Source organism: Candoia aspera, chromosome 3 (assembly GCF_035149785.1).
Source record: "Candoia aspera isolate rCanAsp1 chromosome 3, rCanAsp1.hap2, whole genome shotgun sequence".
In the NCBI taxonomy this organism is placed as follows: domain Eukaryota; kingdom Metazoa; phylum Chordata; class Lepidosauria; order Squamata; family Boidae; genus Candoia; species Candoia aspera.
Window position 1 is genome coordinate 11835440 of NC_086155.1, and position 24704 is coordinate 11860143.

General features: G+C 42.1%; 1 protein-coding gene across 1 annotated transcript in view; it reads right to left on the reverse strand.

Moving 5' to 3' along the window:
• Positions 1-307: 307 nt before the first annotated feature.
• The window catches only part of PHACTR3 (phosphatase and actin regulator 3), a 258190-nt gene continuing 233793 nt past the window's right edge, over positions 308-24704 (reverse strand). Inside the window, exons 9-13 of the mRNA XM_063296998.1 lie at positions 16512-16567; positions 7503-7564; positions 3795-3935; positions 1981-2057; positions 308-851 (exon numbers count right to left, since the gene is read on the reverse strand). Of these exons, the coding sequence (XP_063153068.1) occupies positions 836-851; positions 1981-2057; positions 3795-3935; positions 7503-7564; positions 16512-16567 (352 nt within the window). The 3' untranslated portion in view covers positions 308-835. The remainder of the gene's footprint in view (positions 852-1980; positions 2058-3794; positions 3936-7502; positions 7565-16511; positions 16568-24704) is intronic.

Below are 24704 nucleotides of genomic sequence, written 5' to 3' on the forward strand. Positions count from 1 at the left end.
TGCTAATTTTCCAGTACACTAGTTCAGATTCTCAGTTACTATAATAAAAATTGACCCAATACCATCCATTTTTGCAGTCCTGTGCTTGAATCTACTTTCTGGAAAATGGAAGCCCCTAGTATAATACTTGTTTAGCTTGAGGGAGACAAAAAATCAAATCATTTCCCATTTTCCTTGAAACTCTGATCCCTCCCTTCCTAAATATCATAAAACATGGAAGTCTGTGGAATTGTTTTCTGCAGTAAGTAATCATTTAATTAACAAAAAAAAAAAATGAACAGGAGTCCAAAAAAAAGTCAGAGGAGTGTTTTGTTAGACATTATATATATATATAAAAAAGAAAAGAAACAATATAGTAAATAACTTTGTAGAACATGAACTTAAGTGTTTTGTACAAACTAATTGTGATAAGTTCCAAATGTCTTGTCACCATGATAATACTGAATGACGGTGTGCGCCGTGTCCATTACGTTGGAGGCCTTGGAATGGTAGAGCCTGTACATGCACAACATCTCCTTTCCCAAGATATGCAGCAATTCAGTTTAAAACAAATAGCAAAGGAATGCAGTCATTTCCTTTTTGATGAGTTCAATATCAGTCATTTTCAGCTAATTTTCCCACACCTTGAGTGTTGCAGCTGCAAGGTGACAGCCTTCCTCTGATAGATCTTTTTTTTTAAATATGAGCTGCAGAGATAGAATCTGCAGTCTTTCCTGAACTTGAAACATCAGCTTCTCATAGACTGAACCTCAAAGAAAGGCCTTCATATCTTCCCTGATGCATGTTCAGTAGTGGATATCAAAAAAGTAGACAAATTCTTCTCAGAAGAAAATCTCTATGGCCTGTGGAATCTAGAAGTCAAAAGGAAAAGGAATAAGTGACTATGGCAATTCTTTAAAAATTCTAGCATGGAAAAGAATTTCATGTAAGAAATGGCAGTATGCAAGGACCTAAGGATGAGTTAGTTACAGTAGTTAGTTATCTATTGGTAATCAAATCAAAACTTTATCTTCCTCAAAATTTTAAAACTGTTTTGCCCAAGGAGTAGCCCTTACATTTCTACTGAATTTTCCTTTTGGTGATATTTGATAACAATTTAAGAATGCATGGCTTCTGCCCAGAGAAATGTCACCAATTTTATATGAGTTCCTCAAACTTTCTTAAATGTTTCACCTGAGCTGAAATCTCTAAATTCACTTCAATGTTCATTTTAGACTGAACTGTGGTAGCAACGCTGATCATGATTATTGCCAATCTTCCTACACCAAGCAAATATGGTACATAACATCTGAAGAATTTCGAGATCCTGCAGTGCTTAGACGTTCTTTGATAAATTTCGCTAAAGTGAGGAAATGGATCAGTAGACTATATTCACAAATTGGTTGCAATCAAAAGACCGATGTACATGCTTAAAGAGAGTAATTACTGGAAGTTCCTTTTGTAATTTTCACTGCTGAACTTTATCATATTTATGGGCCTGATCTGAAATCTAAGCAAGCAGTTAGATTTCCTGTTTTCTTTAATTTCCTGCATATGCAGGTAAATATATACTAAACTAGTAGTTCTTTGCACACCATAAGTTACCTCTTGTTTAAAAATGGTCTATGTTCACTCAAATTCTGCTGAATATTTACTGAAAATTTGACTTTTGGGGGTGGTTGTTGTTGGTATTCTTTTGCATAGCAGCAATGTATTTTTCATTATTTGACCAACTTGGAGCTGGATGCTTATGCTTAGAAAATTACCAAGTAAACTGATTGTGAATTTGGGATAAAAAGCAGATAGATCAGTTTCATTCCAACCATCTTGGACACCCCAGCAACCTCTCCAACTTGTGAAAGAGTGCTGTAGAGGGGTAGTACATTATGCAGATTTTGTAGATGGTGGAGAGAGATGATGATAGACAGGCAGACAGACAGACAGACAGATTTTAGATCTATGATATTCAGTGGATGAATAGATACTATCTGGGCAACTGACCTTGTCAAATGCTTGCTTGATGCATGCACCTCCATTTCATTACTTTTGTATTCATTTAGCTCTTTACGAATGGCTGCCTGGAAAATTCAAATAGAAACAAGGTGAATTAATCCTTTAACACTGGTAAGAAAAGGCACGGCTTTAAAATATAACAGAAATTACATACAGTCCTTCACGATAAAGAATCATAAGCACTTCCAGTTAAACAGTGAGATCTGTTCCACATCCTTGGCAGTAAAATAACCCCATGAGTGGAGGGTTCCATGAAATAGCTCCTTACAGGTTCTGTTTGTACAACATGCTTAACTAAATCAAATTGAGGTGGCTACCATATGTGAACAGCTAACAGCAATCAGCAGGGAGTTAGTTCTAACCGAAAGTAGTTGTGTGGTAAACATAGGCACCAAAGAAAGTAAACAGATAGGGTTGCTGTCTGTCTTACATCCCCCCACATCCAATAGGATGGGTAAACTCCCCAGCTCTGTCCATGATGTTACAGACTTCAATCATGCCACCCCAGTTTTTTTAACTTTCTAAGCTTTGTTGTTCAAAATCAAAGCACCAGGGATTGACAGCCACACTTGTGGTGGCTGTGAGGCTACCAAAGATGATCACTCCCTGATTGTCTCAGGCACAAGTGATCATGCACTGCCAGTACTTGGGTGAAGTATTTCTCCCAAGATATTCAGTCAGCTTTGTTGTGCAAACATATCACAGAATCTCCACCCATAAAAGGAAAACACCACCCATATCGCTGCTGTCAATGGTGAACCAATCCATGACAAAATGCGAGTGGTTGTGTGTAAGCTTTGAACCAAATATACAAGCTTTCCATTCTGCAGGTGCCACAAGCCCATGGTGGTAACTTAGTTTACAATTTTCTAGTCTGAATAATGAATTGTCTCCTGCTTTAAGTTTATGCAGCACAAGGTCCCTTTGCTACCAATTAACTAGCTTGGTTAAAAATGCAATAAAATGCAATAAATAAATAAATAATCATGCCATCAGTATGTAGGGAGAAACAATGTAAAAAGAATCCTGAATTGCAGCACCACACCATACTGTGCAAAATAAAGATCAATATGTCTTTCTTTGGATCTATCTCCAACTTGATGGCACATAATCAAAATGTGCAAATACATTCTCAGGTGACCTGTTGTACTATTCTTATATGAACAGCTTTGCTGCAGAGACCTTTCATTGCAACATGTTGAAGGGAAACCTATTTCAAAGATTCTTCTCACTTCTCTATGTAATCAAGGTATCTTGCAAAATCTTCAGAGGAAATATAAAATGTCAGAAGCGCTACCCTCTGCTGAAACTACAGGAGAAAACAATAAGGCACAGGAACCAATGAATCTCAACATCCCAAAGTGCTGGGGAGAAAAACCCTAAGAAAAACTCAGTGGGGATATGCATCCAGTGGTATCACAATAGGGCGCCTTATTTTTGGTTTCCTCTGATGGAAAAACTGATGATGAAAATGATATGGCCAAGTCATTTGTTGAGATGGGCGGCCATACAAACTGAATGAATGAACAAACAAAAGCATTTGACTGTGGAACCAGCGACCCAGATTGGTGGTGCATTCCCCTTCCTTGGATGTGTTCAAGTAGAGGCTAGACAGGCATCTGTTGGGGATGCTTTAGTTCAGTTGTATGTTCTGAGCAGGGAACTTGTACCCAATGCCCTAAATAGCTTGTCACAACTCTATGTTTCTGTGAGTTCAGTTTAATATGTAGTGTGGCATCAGGAAAGGGGTTGCATGTTACACCCTTGGTAGGCATATGTCTTTCAAAAAAGAACCACAATACCTTATCTGCTGCTGAAAGCCTGGTCCATGGCTTGTCTGCTCGCCGGTCATAGTCCTGTGCTTTTGCCACTTCCACATAATCACTGAATCGAATGAGGATTTTTCTGTCTCTTAATTCATCAACCGTAGGTCGTTGATTAAGCTTTGGGAGGAAAAATTCATGAAATGTGAGAGCTGTAAAGAGACTTGGGTGGAGAATATTAACTGAAATCCTAGATTTCCTTTTGCTGGTTCTGTTTGGAACACATTTAGGAATATAAGAAAAACATGCAAAGGGTATTTGTGTTTGAAACACTTGTGTGTTCATGACCAAATTTTAGAGTATGACATCCCTTGGGTTACTTCAGAATTGCTGTGTTGTAACTGTGGGTATCTCCTAAGGAACTTCTTTTTAATGCTGTGTTTAGTGCCTTGGAAACATCTCTGCTTTGGAAGCGCTCTTCTTAACATATTACATTAGGTACATAATTTCTCAATTTAGTTGTGAGTTCCCAGCAGGTTATACCCATTGGGAAGGCACACTTCTACATATGTTTTAAAACAAAAATGTTTAGAATGTAACACAAGCAGCAGCTCTGGATGCTCAAAATAGTTCAAATCTAGGATTGCTTCACGGATCTCTTTTTTTTTTTCTGTATCAAGATAAGTTGCCTTGTTGGAAAAGGTTCTTGTTTCCATTCAGTCATTTCCATTACTCCAGTCATGGCTGAAGTAAGCAGTATCCTAACAAGCTCTGGACTAGATCTTTATGCCCTCAAAGGAAACTTGCTTGTGAAAAATTATTTCTCCATAGAGATTGCTGGCATTAGGAACTGGGTATTTGCCTGGATGGTTCCTGAATATATGAGTTTGACCATTCTGTGACACAGAATACTGGACTAGATGGGCTGTAGGACTAGCCTCACAGAGCATTTCTTACATTCTGATGGACATGCGTCCAAAAGTGAATGCCACGCATTGTCATTCTATTGCTTTGTGTTGGATGTGTATTTTAGTGCCCATCCCCATTTAAATGTATGGGTGGCACTCTGTAAGTGCCATTTTTATGATAAATACTGTGGTGGGCATAGGAGGATAGGTGATGTGATTTTTACAAATCAGTGTATTCTCTTTCTTGCACTTAACAATGTATTCCAATGTGTTCTTGGCTCTAGATGACAAAGCATCCCATGAAACTCTGTAGTAAGAAGCCTCTGGATACCTTTAGGAGCTAGGCATGCCAAAAATTGTTACAGCCATCTTCAGTCTTCTTCGTACAATCTTTCCTCTTTCTGCTGCCAACTTGCCCACTCAGCTCCTGGCAGCAGAGAGAGAGAAAGTGCGGGCTTGGAAGTAGGACTGTGCACACCTTTGAAAGGATTCTTCAGTTCCATGAAGCTTCATTCAAAGACTCCCTTGAGGTTGGTTTGCAGATCAAGAAGGACCCTTCATTTGTAGGTGAGAAGCAACCACGTTGCAACCCATCTCAGTCTTTTCTATCAGAGCTAACACTGCAGGAAAAGGCTGAGAGGACTCTTCTGTCACAGCACTGGATGAAGGTCTTTGTGGCAGGGCAGCCCCAATGCAGGCTAAATCGCAAACAATGCACTGAAGCCACCCAGCTTGGAAGTCCATGAGCCACTGTGGGGAAAGGAGCCTTTCCCCACAGCACTGACTCAAAGTAGTTCAAGGTAATGAAATTCAGCTGCATTTCCTTTATGGTGCACTTCTGTTTGTCAGTGCAAAGCTAAGTTGCTTTCTACAAGCCTAGCTGGAATCTGTACAGTCCATAGTCACTTGGGAGGTTCTTACTAAAGAACTATTGAGACATTCCCTCCCTCAAGGAATAGAGGGAACAGGTAATGGGTTGCTAGGCACTTCCTGATAGCAGATTTGTTGGCTGCAATCATTTCCTATGACCAAACAGTCAATAATTGTGAAGTTCACTGTGAACAGGACCAGTTCAAGAATGGATGCCCAAGAACAAAGATACACACAATGTATATCTGTTGCCAGGAGATATAATACCACTTTCCACTCATGCAGTCACTCACTACCTGGGAATGTTTGAATATCTTTCATGGGGAACCTCAATTACTTGCTCCCCCCAAAATGGCAGAAAGTTTCATTCTCATCTACACTTTCTATGTATGGAGTTTAAAGGTACATAAAGAGGGACACTTGTAGGAGCTTTTACAATTTATCTTTAATACCAGACTATATTTAGAACTTCCACAAAAGATTTGTGCATTCCCTTGGGGAATGAATGAATCCTTTTCTGAGAATTGTCCTTGGGCAGTACTTCTTGTTACTGGCATGGAGGGGTTTAATGGGGCTGATTATCAGAAACCTTTGGCTCAGCATTAATTCCAATTGCTTGTATTAGGATGCAGTATCTTGTAAATAAATACACAATCCCATTTTTGACTGTGAGCTTTTGGTGGGAGGACTCAGCAAACCTAGCAAGATATTAATACTGAGGAGGAGGACTGCAAAATCCTTGCCTTCCATTCAGTTTGTGTGCAATACGCTTGTGTGTGATACAGTAGGAATCTTCCTCAATAATAAAGTTGTGATACAGTCAACATATATTCCAACTGTACCTCAGTTCATGCTGATCAGATATGATCCCTCTAATGTTTCATAGAATCACAGAACTTGTAGACTTTATACATCATCTATTCCAGCCCCCTTCTCAGTGTAGTCATTCACCCAAACTATTCCTGACAGATAACCATCCAGCCCTATTTGAAAACCTAAGGAGAGGTGGAGTCTACCACTGCTCTAGATAAACCATTCTACTGCTTAAAAGTTCTTACAGTCAAGAAATTCTTCTTACTGTTCAACATGAACCATTTTTTATTTAATTTCAACCCCTTGGTCCTTGTCTGGCTCTTAGTTTCCCCAGAGAACAGGTCAACTCCCTCTTGCATAGCCTTTTACATACATCTTAGTTATCTAATTTGCAAGCTAAACATGTAACTCTTCATAAGGCTTGGTTTCCAGTTTCCTTGGTACTGTGGTAGGTCAGCTCTGAACTAACTCCATATTCCTTTAAAAGTGTAATGCCACAATTGGACACAATATTCCAAGTATTGATTGTCTAACTAGTACAGAGTACTGTGGAATTATTACCTCCTGGGATTTGAATGCAATGTGCCTATTAATGTAGACCAACACTGCATTGGCCTTTCTAGCTGCTGCATCACATTGCTTTCTCATATTCAGCTAGTCATCCAGTAAAATTCCAAGATCCTTCTCACACACTCTGCTGCCCAGCCAGGTCTCCCCAGTTCTGTATCTAGGTGTTTAATTTTTCTTATCCAGAGAACCTTACACTTGTCACAGTAGGACTTTACCCTGTTGGCTTTGGCTCAGTTGTCAACCCCATCAAGGTAAGTTTGAATCATGAATGTGTCCTGTGAGGTATTAGCCAACTCGCCCATTTTGTATTAAGCTACATACAAATGGTAGGTCATTGTCCAGCAAAGGGTAGGATTTAATTATGCTTATTCTTGGACTGTATCCAAGTTCTCATATAACTTTCTCAAAGGTGTTATTGGAGGTGAGAAAACATGGCAGGACCCCACCCAAAAGCATCTTCTCACTGCTAGTCAGGATCCAGTAGCTCAAATAGCATTGGTGAGTAAATCTGTTTGGCCACAGTAGCATCATATTAACTATGTGCTAAATATTTGGTCAAAACAGAGAACATGTAGAGGGACCTTACCTTTCTTGTCAGCCTCTGCTTGATCTCTCTCCTTTCCTCTTGTTCTGTTTGATCATTCCTTTCTGCAGAAAATATGAAGAGAGAGATGACTTTCCTCATCAAGACCAACTTTGCTGCCCTCTCTTTTTCACCACCAGCTCTCCACACAGCTCAATTTGCTTGGGATTCTGCCAGAAGCATCACACACTCCTTAGCGTGAGGGTTACGTGGATGCCAATGTCAGCTCTCCTTGCTGGTGGCCAATTAAACCGGACTTCAACAAATGTGCAACAGCCAATCCCATTCCTCCATCAGGACAATGAGGAGTGTTTTCAGAGAGAAAATCGATAGACTTTTAGAAGTCTAAATGATCGTTTTGTGATGCCACATCCCTGTCTGAGTCATCCGTGCTGCCCTTACGAGCTGGAACATTGTAGAGCAGCTGCTTCAGGGAACACACGTTCCTTGTACACTTACTCTGCTAGGCTCCTGTAATTTTGTTGATTAATTTATAACAATAGCCAGCAATCAACTCCCACGCATTCCTTTGCCTTCTAATACTCTGATGATGCCAATCTTATTATAGATTCCTCATACATTTGGCAGAGAGGGGGGAGGAGGGATTCCTTTTCTATAAAAGAAATAGTTCTTAAAGAGATACTCTCTGCTGTAAATCCCTTCCCTTTTATACACAGAAACTATTAGTATTCAAGCTTGATCATTCTCACACAGTGTGGCTAAAAATAAGCACAGCTGCAGCTGCTGTAATACTGTGTGAAATATATCCTTAGTCTTCAGATATGAGTTAATGGATTGTCTACATCAAGGGCTGCCTGTTGCTAAATTAAGATGTGTACATGTGACCTGAAAGAAGCAGGGTTTCTTTTAACATTTTTGGGTTCTGTTCCGGAGGGAGGGAGGGAGATAGATTATGGAACTTGCATGGCATGTTGTCACACCAGCCCCACTAGAGGGCATTTTCTGCATTAAGTCAAAAGGACAATTTTTGCATCCGTCAATTGGTTAACAAGCATTAAAAATGGTGCTTGAAGGGAGAAAAAAAAAGGGAAGGTATTTTAGGGAAGGTATTTTTAGTGTCCAGATCTCTATATTTGCTGCCTCCCAAACTCTCTGAACAGAGGCAGCCACATGGTGCTATTTATGGAAAGAAGGATAGTAGCTGTTTTCAGACACGTCGTAACTGGAGAGAGACTGAAATCTTTGCAGACTTGAGAATGAGCAGCTGAAGCTCAGTCTTGAATATGAATTAGAGGCTTCAGCAAAGATGTGGTTTCTGCTTAGGTAGCCTCAGATACATTTTTTAAAAAAGCAGAAACACTTGCCACCAGTGAGGAAACGATTATAAAATGGTAGCAACATATCTTCAGGGCATCATATGCTACCTATTACATTTTGAGAGCCAGTTTGGAGTAGTGGTTAAGACACTAGGCTAGAAACTGGGAGACCGTGAGTTCTAGTCCCACCTTAGGCACAAAGCCAACTGGCTGACCTTCAGCCAGTCACTTTCTCTCAGCCCTAGGAAAGAAGCAATGGCAAGCCACTTCCAAAAAACCTTGCCAAGAAAACTGCAGAGACTTGTCTGGGCAGTCTCTGAGAATTGGACACAAATGAACCGATTAAAAAAAATTGCATTTGAGAAAGAATTAATAGGACTATGCAGTCCTTCAGATTTTATTTCCAAAAGATGTTTCAGAATGTTTGTGGCCCCACTGTAGCACTGATCTGCAACTTTTCACAGCAGCCTCATTGTTTCCCAGGGTCATGTGGTTGCTGCAAAGGGCAAGAGCACAGTCCTAGGAAAAGATGCAGCTGCTTTAAAGAGTTGCAGACAGGTGCTTACATTCTTGCTCTGGCATTCACTAAAGTACCTTTCTGAACATTATTTGCCTTTTTTTTCTTTGTTAGATTTATATACTGCATTTTGTTCAAGAGCTCAAGGCAGTGAAAATAGTGCTCCTTCCTCCCATTTTATTGCAACAACAAAAGCCCTGTAGGTTGAGCTGAGGGTCTCTGGCCCAAAGTCACCCAGGGAGCTTCTGCAGCTGAGGTTGGACTTCAACTAGGGTCTTCCTGGTGTCACTATACTCGCTCTTGAAAGTGAAGACTGCACAGCCCTAATAATTAATTTCTAATTTAGCCAGAACTGCTGCTTACATACAGGAGAAGGAGGGAGTAGGGAACAGAGTAGGAAAGGAAACCTCTACCTCAGCTGTAAAAACTGTCAGGGAAGCAGTCTTAATTTTGCATAATGGGAATATTCATGAGTATCCTGAAATAACATTGACTACTAATCACAGATGTGTATGAGCTGGTCAAAAATGCTGCGGGAATTACAGTACACACTTGGTAGTCACCCCTTTTAGGATTTTCAGTTTCCAAGATCTGGAAACACCCTTTCAAAAAAGGTGGACATTGCCCTCAAAGTCCTCCCCCCTTCATTGCTAGCAAACTATGAGAAGGAGGAGCATTATTAAAGACAGTCTAAATCTAACCTAATCTACACTGATCTCATTTGTACCCTGACCCCACCCGTTCCACCTTCTGTTGGAGGGCACTCCTCCTCTAGAGGGACACAAAGAGGATTCATGCCCATTCAAAAGAAGATTTGGGCATTTCTTTTTCATAGCCAATTTATACATCACTGGTGTTTCCCTGAGTTAGCATCCATTTTGTTTCAACAGCGTGTAAATAATAGGCTTGTTCCAGTACTTTGGATCTGATGTCTCAAAGGTGCTTCAGGGCATGCAGGAGTCAAAGGTAGCACCTGCCCGTCCTTCTTAAAACACTCCTGTCTTTTCCAAGGATTGCCAAAACAGGGGCTTTACGGAGGCCATGCAGGTATCCTATTTATGCTCCTCCAAAACGCTTTGGGGGAATCAGATCCAAAGTGCTGCACAGCCCTAGTAAATCAACGTAATGGCTTTAGCAAATCCAGCCAGTTTCCATGTCATCATACAATGCCACTACTACCACCACCAAGAAGGTGCATTACTTGTGTGAGAATAGTCCATGATGTGTCTATCCCACATGACCTGGATGGCATGAGATACAGCCCCAGGGAAGAAACCATCACTCATCCTCAGGGGTCTGTTTCTTCTTGCCCTAGGGAGATGGGCTGACCATCTGGTCTTCCTTGAAGGCGCAATGTGACCAAATCGTGCAGTCAAGAGGGATTTATAGTATCATAAAGTTACACCACTGCCAGGAAAATGAATGAGCTCTGTAACAGCAGCCTGCTCTTCCACCTATTAATAATTAAGTATCTAGCTGCAGGCCTGTCATCTTAATGAGACAACTCCTTCCGCTCTAAAGTGCCAAATGCACGAGTGTAATTTACACCCTTGCTCTTGACAAGGTTTCTAAATTAGCTACAACGCTGAAACAATCAGTAGGGTAAGCCTGGCGGGACAAACAGTAGCATCCAGGAGGAAAGCAAAACCAAACCATGCTCTCTTCCTTACAGAAAACACCCAGGAAAATCTTGGTGTTTCAAAGGTACTGTTGCTACTGTGGACATCCCCCTGGCTGATGTAGCCCATACGGTGAAATGGGCTGTGAGAATAACCCTGGGAGACAGGAGGAAGAGCCACAGCCAGGGCAACCATCAGAGAAGAGATACCTCAGCCCACAGGAAAAGGGGTGTAGAAAGCACCTCAGAAGGGACTTTCCCTAGTGGAAGAAAAAAAAATTACACTGGCATAGGATGCTGGGAAAAGAAGGTGGTGGTGTGGGGGTTGACTTCAGATGACCTGGACATCTCAGACTTTTTAAAAAGACCATTTGATATACCAGACAGAATGTATGAGTCAGTGACATCACCTTATTGCTAGGAAGCCAATTTTTAACCCTATTTGGGCCATTCCATACTATGCAAGAGGGGTTCTTTGCTCTTGTGTTACCACCACCACTGCTGCTGCTTAGCAGTGGAAACCACGAAGTGCCTTCTGCACCACTGCATGGGCTGCAACTTATCAAGGAGAGCAGTTCTCCATTGACAGCCCTCCAGCAAGTGCTTCAAGACCCATGCTGCCATTCTCCCTGCCACACTTTGAGTTCGGCTGACAGGTGAATGCCTCTGGTATTTCTTGCTAACTAAACCATTGATATTATTCTGGAACTGTTGTGAAGCAGATCTGTGCAAGGTGGATGGGTGGATAGGTGAGGTCAGTCTTGCCTGATGGATTAATCATGTGGCATATAGTCAGAAGGGTTTTCACATCTATCTGCTGAAAATGCTGATGTAACTTTCTGGCACAGCCAGCAAAGCATTATGCTTGTTGGGAGTATGCTGATGTGGCTGCTAATGTACTTCATGTGTAAGACTTAAAAGTGCTTTTGACTATCAGTAGACCCAGGATTTAAAACATCTTTTTCTCTCCTATCTATCATCTCTATCTATCATCTATCTACTCATTTATCTATCATATTTATTTGATTTCTATAGCCGCCCAGAGTCACTTGCTGAGATGGGCGGCTATAGAAATCAATCAATCAATCAATCAAATAAATAAATATCATCTATATCCATCCATCTATCCATCCATCATCCATCCATCTATCATCATGTATCTATCATCTGTCCATCTATCATCTATCATCATCATCGTCTATCTAATCATCTATCTATATTGTCTGTCTGTCTATCATCCATCCATCCATCCATCCATCCATCCATCCATCCATCTATCCATTGGTTTCTATCTTCTCCTCACCGGTAATTTTTGGGCTCAACTCCCATGCATGGTACTGCATTAGGGTAGATTTCAGTCACACTTAAAGAACGATCAGTGCGTTGCTACCTGTCCAGACACATCTTCCAGAATAAATCCCTGAAAGGGAAAAACCAAAAACCTATGGAATAATTTTAGCCCTTTTTTAAAGGTACCTGCTGAATGAAAATACCCCAACTTAACTATTCTGTAATTACTCCCTGCAATTTGTTGTAATCTAGTACTGCTTGTTCTAATCCTGGCCAACTAGCTTATATGGACTAGAGACCCAAACAGGTGCTGGAGATCTCTACTGGTTGGGACACTGCAGGATCTTAATTTACCAGTACGAAATGCTGGTTAATCTCTAGGAAGTTGCAGGGGATTGTCCACCCAGTATGTTGCTGAGGAGGCCCCAGAGATAATTTTGCCTTGGTCCCCCTTTGGCTGAGCCTGGTTGGAGAAACCTGAGTGAGATGCAGAAGCAACTCAGCCACATGCCACTTCTTTTGTGTGAATAATCCCAAACTATAAATTCATGAAGAAATAGACTAATTAGAAAAATGGCTTATGAAGAAAAAAAATAGACCATGTTGAAAAATGAAAAAGAAAATGTAACATTACTTTTCTCATAGACCAAGTGTTCTAGCATTCAGGAGCTTTTCACCTGCTATCATTAGTATATAAGCAGCAGGACAAAACACTGCCTGGTCAATATTCATCTGCAAAGCAAGGGAAGACCCATCGATGCTCACACATTAGATCATGTTATTGCACTGGCTTATGAAAGGAAGTGATGGGCAGCTATTATGGCTTTCCAAGAGGTTTGTTCACACAAATGCAGCCAATTGCAAAAGCAGAACCTTGCCCTCTGGTCTCCAGCTGGTCTACAAACATTTTCCTGATTCAAGAATATACAGGAAATATTACCTGTCAGCTTGCTATCAAACCTAGTTCAGGCATATACGGAAATAACCTTCAGACAGAAACACTCCCCAGCCCTGCTTCTGGATATCTTTGTGGAGATAACTTTTTGAACAGTTTTCAACATGCCTTCTTATGTATATGCATGACTGGCACACAGAGATTATTAAATTAAATCCATTAGACATTTTCCACAGGAGTAAATCCAGGGGAACCCCAGTTGAACAGCAGCTACTTTGTAAGTGATATCCCAGCATGTTCATCCAGTGTGGAGGATAGTCCTCTTTTTTAACTCTGCTCATCAGGCCACGCCCTTGGCTTCCCTGCCTGTGCTCCACTCATGACAAGAATATTGGATGTGAGAAAAACGTTCTTTCTGGTTCTGCAAGGCCACCCCTACACAGGAAGAGGTGTCTACCCACGCTTCGTCTTGCTGAAAGCAACTTGTGTGATAATAAAAGGATAACACATCGGATATAGAACTCTTTTTCACATTTGCCAGCCCTCACTGGATTAGACATCAGTTGCACACATCTCTGCACAGAAATATTTGCATGGCCAACTGTGAAGATCCCCAACATTTTCGGGGAGTGGGGTGGAGATAAAGTACATCACTATCACCTTTGCTCTCCCAAATTTATATCCTTCCTTTCTTCCATCCATCCATCCATCCATCCATCTGGCCTTTCTTCAAGAACAGAAGGTGATATACACAGTACTCCCTCCTCCAATTTTATCCCACAGTAACAATCCTGTGAAGTATGTTAGCTAAGAAACAGTGTCTTTGTTCCCACAGCATACTTTAGCTGCTTATTGAATGAATCCATTTTCTTGATTTGCCCAGGAAACAACCAGGAAACCAAAGTGCCTGCCCAACACATTAAGACATAAAAAAGGCTAACAATGAACAACTTTAGCAAGCATGAATGCAACCTGACCTGATCTGTTTAAGCATGTTGTGTGAGTGCAGCTAGTGGCCATTTCAGAATTACCCAGTCAGCTGTGCTTGAATCTAAGTCTCCCAGACTTACTCCAACACTTGGCATCATAACCCCATTGCCTCTTTGCCATACTTTGAATGCACAAGGTGAATAAAGTGTGGCAAATTCCATGACATAGTTGACTGCCCATGAGAATCTGTGAAGCACAGGCAGCCCATTTGGCTGGAGTGTAGTTTACATGTATACACATACTTGCATATGCATGCACACCTTAACATATTTTTTTCTCAGTCTAGATGTGCCAAGACTGCAACAAATGTGAATTCTGGAATCTGGAGACTCAGCTGGAGAGGATCGGTTTAGGGGAAGACTACCCTAAAAAAGCATTTTCTTAAGCATTTTCTTAATAACCCTTTGAATAACTTGATGGGATAGAGTTATTCTATTCCAATCCCTATATTGCAAATAAGGGGACTGAGGAAATGAGGAAGTGGCTGTCTGAATCCATTGCATGAGGCTATGGCAGAGAAGAGATTCCAACTAGGCACTTGCAGTGAACTCAGCAACAGGCTTTGGCTAAATCATGCCCTAGATCATGAGAGAAAATGTAGAAGCAGTGAAAGACTTTGTATTTCTAGGTGCGAAGATTACTGCAGATGCTGAATGCAGTCAGGAAATCAGAAGACGCTTAATCCTTGGGAGAAGAGCAATGACAAATCTCGATAAAATAGTTAAGAGACATCACACTGACAACAAAGGTCCGCATAGTTAAAGCAATGGTGTTCCCTGTAGTAACATATGGCTGCGAGAGCTGGACCATAAGGAAGGCCGAGAGAAGGAAGATCGATGCTTTTGAACTGTGGTGTTGGAGGAAAATTCTGAGAGTGCCTTGGACTGCAAGAAGATCAAACCAGTCCATCCTCCAGGAAATAAAGCCAGACTGCTCACTTGAGGGAATGATATTACAGGCAAAACTGAAATACTTTGGCCACATAATGAGAAGACAGGACACCCTGGAGAAGATGCTGATGCTAGGGAGAGCGGAGGGCAAAAGGAAGAGGGGCCGACCAAGGGCAAGGTGGATGGATGATATTCTAGAGGTGACGGACTCATCCCTGGGGGAGCTGGGGGTGTTGACCGACAGGGAGCTCTGGCGTGGGCTGGTCCATGAAGTCACAGTCAGAAGTGACTAAACGAATAAACAACAAAAAAATAATGCCCAGCCCAATCTGATGTAACTTTGTGCAGAAGGAAGGCCCACTTGAATCCATAGAAATTGTCTGCAAGAAATTGTCTTCTGGATCGCAGTCTACCTTACTCTTGTACTGTAAAATATCTGTGGCTGGTTCTCTCTGTCTTGGAGATAAATTGCATCTGTCTTAATCCTTTGATAGCATATGCTTTGAAAAGCATAAATCAGATGACTCACTTACTGGCTGCATTTCCTAACCTGGATACTAAATCAGACCATTTTTCCTGAATTTGTAAATACATTGAGTCATATAGAATGAAATAAGCAGAGCCCCTCCCCTCTTCCAAAACCAAGCTTAACATACTGTGTGAATGCAGCTGCTAGGTCTTCACCACTTAACTTGATTAAGTGGGCTGTGTGAAAAGAGACACTGAAAAATTAGTAAATGTTCAATGACTCTATAGTTGACTGGTATTGACCAGAACGGATAATGTCTGAAGCCCTGAGAAACCGTCAGTTAGTGAAATAGGATACTGTAAAGTGGGTGAAATGAAGTTGGATGAAAACTGATGGCATTGCTGCAGAACTTACATAGTTATGGCACAGAAATTTACCTCTTAATAGTTTAATTAGAATTTGTGTTGCCATAGCAAGGTTAGAGCATTCTGCAAGGGATCTGATCACTCGTCTGCCTGGAAGCAACGCACTGCACTTTTAACCGTAAGGATTTGCAATCTGGGGTCAGCTTTAATTTTCCTTCTTAAAATACATATATACAATCTAAATTTGGTTACTGGTACATTAAGTCAGAAGCTAATAAATTCAGACACAGCTCCAAAACTCTGCGACAGGCTCAGTGAGTGTCCTGGTACAAGTGACTTTTCACTTAGCCTCAGTGTTCAACAAGCAAAATGGGAATAATTGTGGCATAGTTCACACGACTCTTCTAAGAGCAAAGGGAATAAAGAATTCAGCACACTTCAGATATTATTGTATCTTATGATTGTATTCCTATGAATACATATATTATTACACTGTGGTCTTTGTCAATTTTCTTAATGACAGCAGAGTTATTCTAAGAATAAATATTATTTTCTGAGTCCAACAATCACCTATAAATTTAGACAGGGGAAAGTTTCTGCTTATTTATCTGTTCTGCTTGTTGAAGAGAACACTCAATATAAACACACAAAACAACTAAACATTTCAATTTGCTCGGCAGAGAAAGCATTCCAATACTCACGTTTCAAGATATTTCGTCTTTCAAGCTCCTCAACAGCTGGTCTTTGGCTCAGTCGCCTGCGGAAGAAAATCAAAATGACGTTTTGTACCATTGTCTCTTTGATTTGAGTTTGTTGGGTCTTTTTTTCTGTTGCCCAAGTCCACTTTGTCCTTAGACCAATCAGAGTTGGCTTTAGAGTTAGGTCATGAACAGAAATCAAAGGGACACGGTCTGCCCTTGGAGACCTTTTGCTTTTCCATCCCAAAGGCAAGAAAGTTCTTTGCTAAGCAGAGGGCAGCCCTGTTTCTGTAGTTGACTTCACTAACACATATTTTTCCTTGACTCTTGGCAGGAAAAAAAAAACTGGGAATGTGGCATCGAGAATCAGGAAGAACTTCTATTCATGTTTTTTTTTAAAAAAATAAATAGATTTCCTGCAAGTCTTGTCTGCAGTTTGTTGTTTCCTTATCTAGTATCACCAGTGATATATGTCATGACAGCATTTCTCTGGCAGAAAATCATTCGGATTGTGTGAGCAGATGGTTCCTTGATCAAAAAACTGACAGCGTTGCCTGCTAATGCGCTGCATATAATAGCTGTGTTTGTGAGTGTGTGTGTGTGTGTGTGTGTAGCAGCTCACAGCATCACGAAGCATCTACTTGGGTTGTAATGCCTCCCCTTTTACTAGAGCATCTGGATTGATTCTGCAGGATCAGATGATCACAGCCACAGTGATTGGATCCTGCATCCCAAATGAGACTTTCCCCGAGAGATATGCTCTGTAATATCCAGCCTAAAATCTCACAAGGCAATCATTTGTCCCTGCACGGGCATTTTTAGGTCCTTAATGGGTTGGGTTTTGAATTGCATCCTGTGAAACACTAAATACATAAATGAACAATGGGACACAAAAAAAGGGGAAAAAGAGGGAAGCAGAGAAAGAAGGCATGGAGTTGACCAGAAGCTGAGGTTTGTTTGCTGGTGTGCCAAAAACAGGGGAATGTGTTTTTAAGCAAATGAACAAAATCTTTCAGTTTCCTTATCGGATAAGCAAACAAGCCCTGATAAAACAAAGGACAGGTTGGAAAGGTTATTAAGTGGCCACAAATTATCTAGCATGAATGGCAAAACAGATGGAAGGGAGGGCCCAAAACAGAAAAAAAATATTGTATTTCTACATTATTAGAAATGAAACATTTTATTTATTTATTTATCAAACTTGATCACTGCCCATCTCCCTCCCACGGACATTATCATTAGAGAAATAATATAGACAAATGCAATACAATACAAAATATTGTATTTCTATCGCAGTGTATGTAGTTGGGTTGAGATATACAGCAGAGGCTCACTCCTGCTGGGAGAGAGTGACATTTTTATAGATTCTTTCTTTTCCAGGTATCTCCCTGATCCACCAGAGGGTTGGGAGATTCCTACCCACCCAGAGCAGCACATGGGACAGTTAAAGGACTATGGGATCAAGGCATCAGAGAATTGTTTGTACCTCCATCATGAAGCTTCTGGATCTCAGTTCTATTCTTTGAACAGAAAGAGGTGATCTGGAACCAACCCATCATCTTGGGACTAAGTTGATAGGGATTTATTTGTAAGCTCATTGTATCTCTCTCTCTTTCTCTCTCTCTCTGAGTGAATCAGCATGTGTGTGTGTGGGGGGGAGAAAGATATATATATATATATATATATATGTATGTATGTATGTATGTATGTTTGTTTGTTTGTTTGTTTGTTTATTAGATTTATATGGCTGCCTATCTCATACAATGTCGCTAGGCAGCTCACAACAATCCATGAAACATAGTTAAAAACATACCCTTCCCCCCAGGCACCAAACCAAGCATCCTCACAGCTCAACCCCCTATCCTAGCTCAATGCACACTGAGAGAGATTATGATTATGAGGGAAATACAATTGTATGAGTCTTTAATGCAGGGGATTATGTCCTGGCTCACAGCCCTCCAAAAGGCTAAAAGGGTAGGGGTCCCTCTGAACTCTGGTGGGAGGCTGCTCCAAAGGACTGAGGCAGCCATCAAGAAGGTGTGCCTCCAAGGTCCCATCAGATGGCAACATTTAAGGTAGGGGACCTGCAGAGAACCACCCTATCTAACCTGAAGATCACCACTTCAGCACAAGAAAGTTTGAACCAAGCCTTCCCTAAGTTGAAATGTATGTCCCATAATCCCCTTGTAACCCCCAAGAGGAAAACTGATCTTGGAGTTGATGGGAACATCCATATATGCATGTATTCAACAGTAGAGAATATATGTAGCTCAGTCAGGGTTGAGTTGTTGGGTTCTTGGTGTTCTCTGAGCTTGGTTGTTTTCCTGCAGATGCTTCTTTACTAGGCTAGGTAACATCATCAGTGTAACCACACAGAGTCGCTCTCCGAGTGACATGGGCAGGGAATTAATTTGACAAACAAACAAATACATTTTAAGGGCCCATGGGAATTAAGGGAATTAAGCTTTCTGAGTCCATTCCCATCCTTACTTCGACATTTGGCTGCCAAGTTTTAGTGGTGCACACTGGGTGTAAATGTGGTCCCTGGGCAAGAGGTTGTCCACCTCTACTCAAAACAGCAATTTCCCATCATTAGTTATATGGGAAGTTCCTAAACACATCTTAAATTTCCATGCTTTCTGATTTAATATACTGTAACTTATAAGTTACCTTGGAAAGAGATATTGTTCTTATTTTGTTTTAGAATGGCCCTTATTTTCTCTCTGTATTTCTGTAAGCAATTGCAGTTGATCAGGCCTTACTTCCCTGTTTTTGCACATGAAGTATTGTTTCCAGACACAATTGCTGCCCCTATTTAGGCCACTTTTTTTTCAAAAGAGAAATGCTTCCCTGTACCCTATTACTCTGCTATTTTGTGTTACAGTTATGTACACCTGGCCTTGCATTGTCTTGTCATCTCATCTCCTGCACCTGGTTTTCCTAGGCAACTGGATCTGTGCTGCTGCAAAAACAGAGATGACCCCCAGATGGCACAAAAAATATTTTATGTACTTCTTTTCTGATATCTAGTGGCCATCTGGAGTTCTGCAATTCAGACCTGATGTCCTTATTTTAGCACTCTGTTCTATAAAATGTTTTATGGTCTGAGTTTAAATTTAGTTGCTGTTCAATAAAGTTCTATGAAAGTGAAGTTTGGATGTGAGCTCTTTGCTGCTATCCAACACGTTTACTTTCTCAGAAAAAAGTTAACTCCTACCTGAGATTTGTTTTAAATAGCAAAAGGAAGGATGGAAATAAATGTATCCCATTCACATTCCCAAACCTAGGAACAAACTGGAACACTGTATTGTGCTGAAATCTGCATGTTCTCCAAAGTCTCAGCTCAAAAATACATACAAAAAATGGGTATATCAGAAAAAGTCAATTCAGGGGAAAATATATGTATTAAAAAGGCTTCAATTCGATAAAATAACTTATAGAGATTGCCTGTTGGGAAGTGTGCATACACAATGGTATAATATTAATGGAAATGCAGGCTTATATGTGTTTGGATTTTCCTGCTGATGTGTGGGAAAAAATGCAAAGTGATGCAGAAGTAAGATGAAACTTCATGCAGGAAAAATGAACTTAATATTTCGCTCTTATCAAGGAATCTGATCAAGACAATCAAGACAATTGCATGCCTCAACCTTTCAAAATCCTCCCAAAGCCAAATCATTGTGTATTTTTATAGACTTCCCCCAGAATCAGGATAAGGGAGCGAGAATTTCCTCAAAAAGTTCTTTCTGGTAGTGAAAAGAAAAATTAGTCATAGCTGTTAAATCTAGGACATCCCATTCAAACATGCAAGCCAACCCTTAAAGCAGTTAGGCCTTGTCTAATTCCTAACCTCTAGCCACAACAAACATAAACTTACCCCATGTCCCAAATGGAGTTTGACAAAGTGTTAACAATATTACAACATAATTTTACTCCTTCTCAATAACAGCACTGCCTTGTTTGGCTGGGAATGATGGGAGCTGCAATCTAACACACATTAAGGGAACCACATTGGGAAGTTAAATGAGAGAGGAAGGTTGGTGGGCATCTTGGAACAGGGCTGTGACTTTTGATGGCAGTCCAGAGAATTTTTTGATAAGGTCGCCTCTCATCCCAAGGACAGGAACTGGTTTCAGCAGCCACCTCCAGGTAACCCTGCTCAAGCTGGTTATTAAAATAATGCAACTTCTGAAATATCAACTATCCAAATGGGTGGGCTTTACACAACCTGCTAAACCATAAAAAAGTCTAACTCAGGTTAGTCCTAACCAAGCTTTGAATGCTATACAAATGGCTAAGTGGCTTCTGCAATCACCACCAGTATGTTTCAAACAAGGCTGCCTCCTTTCTCCTCCAAGGGCCTTTCAGAATTCGATTCCCAGTGCAGATATTAACACAACCCCCCAAAGCAGACGCTGACTTCTGCCAAAGCTGATCTCCAAATCAAAGGACCACCAGACCTTCTGTGTCATGTTCATCCTTCCAATGGTCTGGGTACATCATAACGTTTCGCATGTCAATTTCCTGATCCGTGTCTGTCATTTGCGGGGAGGAGAATTCCAGCCGTGCCGGCCTGTCATCTCCTTACTGTTACTGAGGAATGTGTGTTTGGGTTATGGCATGTGTTCAAGGTTACGTTCCCAGGCCGATGTGCAACGGTTACCAACACCTGGGAGGGGGTGGTTGCTATGGTGGGGCGAGGGGCGGGATTGGGTTTGAAGCAAGGGTTTTTAGTTTGTATTTGGCGCGCTTTTGGTCATTCTCAGCTTTCTTTGTATTTGCACACTATTCTTTCAATAAATCAGTTTTCATTAAGAACCCGCTTGTGAGGATGAGTATGTCAGAATAGGCAATCACTACATTCTGGTCACTCTGATCCATTTTAAAACAGTCACTGGTACTCTGCATGGATCTTCCCAGCAGCTTTGCATTAGATTAATGTTATGTAAACTGGATGGGAGTGACAGAAGGGAGCTTGTATGCCCATCTCAAGGTGGAGAAAGGAAAGCTGTGCTCTAAGCTCTTCTGAGTATGAAGGTTTTGTGTTTTTATATATAGTCTATGGTAAGCTTCACAAGGGACGCGGTGGCGCTGCGGGTTAAACCGCTGAGCTGTCGATCGGAAGGTCGGTGGTTCGAAACCGCGCAGCGGGGTGAGCTCCCGTTGTTAATCCCAGCTCCTGCTCACCTAGCAGTTCGAAAACATGCAAATGTGAGTAGATCAATAGGTACTGCTTCGGTGGGAAGGTAACGGCGTTCCGTGTCGTCATGCTGGCCACATGACCCGGAAGTGTCTACGGACAACGCCGGCTCTAAGGCTTAGAAACGGAGATGAGCACTGCCCCCTAGAGTCGGACACGACTGGACTTTACGTCAAGGGAAACCTTTACCTTTACCTTATGGTAAGCTTCAGAGCCTATCATATTTCATACACACACATATGCACCTAAACTAAATGTAAGATTTATGCAACACACATGGAAACATCTTACAGAAGATTTTTGGCTAATCCTCTATTCCTTTCAGTACCTGGAAAAATTCTTGGGGAAAAATAAAAAAGCAAAACTTGAGTTCCCTTCCTCCTCCTCATTGGAAAATGAAGGTAATTTACTTCCCTGCCCACTCACCTCAAGGTATCTTTCCTGTGCTGCAGGCAAATCCCCTTTGGCATAACAAGATTTCAAATTTATCAGCATGTCTGGACATGCTAAATCCAGACTCACAGTTATTCCAACAGACACTGGTAAAATGTTCATGCATAAAAACAGTTAACTGTTTAAATTATAACTGCAATTTCCAAAGTGTATCTGGGACTAAACCAATGTTTGAGGAAATCACAGACTTGGAAAAGGCTACTGAGGTCCCCCAGCTCAGTGGAAGAATCTAAAATAAAGTCTACCCAACAGAGGAATATCCAGCCTCTAGCTGAACACATCTGGTGAACTGTGTGTTCAGAGGCTCACCCACTCTCTGGATAATAATCGGCACCGTTCCTGCACTGCTCTTATTGTTAGGAAGTTTTTTCTAATCTTGGGTTCTGCACACCTAAACTTGGGAGAACAGGTTCTACCTGACCTCCTTCCTTGTGCCTTTCAAGGAGCTGAGGGTTTTGAAGAGGATTAAGAGACGCCTAGAGTGCCGCTGGAGGAAGACAAAGACCGAATCTGACCGAACACTGGTTAGAGCCGCTATTAAGGCCTACCTGGTGGCGATAAAAGCGGTGAAGTGTCAATACTTCTCTGCTCTTATTGCGTCTGCAGAATGCCGCCCAATGGCCCTATTTAAAATCACTCAATCCCTTTTGGGGAAGGTGGGTGCAGTGACCCACCTAAAGGGCCATGCAGAGGAGTTTTTGGAGCATCTGCAAGACAAAATCGCTCGGATCCGCTCCACATTAGACTCCAAGCGTGAGGCAGGGTCTGTGGAGATACCAAGGGATTGTACTTACCATGTTATCTGGGAACAGTTTGATCCTGTTGGACCCGAGGAAGTGGACAGGATCCTCCGGACAGTAAATGCCACCACTTGCCAATTCGATCCATGTCCCTCCTGGCTGGTGAAAGCAGCTTGGGAGGTGACGTGTGGTTGGGTGCAAGCGATGGTTAATACATTCTTGAGGGAGGGGGTGTTTCCAGCTGCCTTTAAGGAGGCACTGGTACAAGCCCTCCTCAAGAAACCATTGCTGGACCCTACTGTACTAGATAAATTTCGTCCAGTCTCCCACCTCCCCTTTTTGGGGAAAGTGGTTGAGAAAGTGGTGGCATTACAACTCCAGAGGATTCTGGAGGAAACAGATTATCTAGACTCCTTTCAGTCAGGTTTCAGCCCTGGATATGGGACAGAAACTGCATTGGTCGCACTTATGGATGATCTCTGCTGAGAGCGGGATGGGGGTAGCGCATCCATCCTTGCTCTTCTTGACATCTCAGTGGTTTTTGATACCATCAACCATGGTATCCTTTTGGGTCGGCTCAGGGAGTTGGGGGTGGGCGGTGTAGTTCTGCGCTGGTTCACCTCCTTCCTCCAGGGCCGGTCCCAGTCGGTGGTGATAGCGGGGGAGAGATCCGACCCTCGACCTCTCCTTTGTGGGGTGCCACAGGGTTCGGTTCTCTCTCCTCTCCTCTCCTATTCAACATCTACATGAAACCGCTGGGCGAGATCATCCGTCACCACGGGATGAGGTATCATCAATATGCTGATGATACTCAATTGTATATCTCCATCCTGGGTGAGGTAAATGATGCTGTGACTGCCCTCTCTTGGTGCCTGGGGGCTGTAGGGGTCTGGATGGGGAACAACAGGCTTTAGCTGAACCCTGATAAGACAGAGTGGCTGTGGGTTAAGGGTTCCTCTGTATCCGGGACTTTGTCATCTTTAGTTCTGGATGGGGTTGCACTGCCCCAGACAGACCCGGTGCATAATCTGGGGGTCCTCATGGACTCACGGCTCCTGCTCGAAGAGCAGGTGGCAGGCATGGCCGGAAGGGCCTTTGCACAGCTCTGTGTTGTGCACCAGTTGCGACCTTTCCTGGATTGGGAAGCCCTTCGGACAGTCACTCGTGCCCTTGTTATCTCCCATATAGACTACTGCAATGTGCTCTACATGGGGCTACCCTTGAAGAGTATCCGGAAGCTTCAGCTGGTCCAGAATGTGGCCACGCGGGCTATTTTTGGTGCCCCTAGAAGAGCGCACATAACACCTTTGCTATGTGAGCTGCATTGGATACCAGTTTGCTTCCGGGTCCAATTCAAGGTGTTGGTTATCACCTTTAAAGCCCTACATGGCATGGGGCCAGGTTACCTGAGGGACCGTCTCATCCCCATATCATCAGCCTGTCCCACCCAATCATGCAGAGTGGGCATGCTACGGACCCTGTCAATAACAGAATTCCATCTGGCGGGGTCCAGGAGGCGGGCCTTCTCTGCAGTGGTGCCTGCCCTTTGGAACACCCTGCCCCCAGAGGTGAGACTAGCCCCATCGCTCCTAGCCTTCCGGAGGAAGTTGAAAACCTGGCTCTGCCACCAGGCTTGGGGCAGGGAGGAGAATTGACATATTTGGGGTTGGCTAGTGCCTTGAAGTGCCCCTCCTACATAATGACTGAAGGAGATCACAGCCATCTGGATTTTATGAGCTGGGGTAGTTAAGAAATTGTTTTAGTGGGATTTTATTAGAATTTTATTGTATATTTATTAGAATT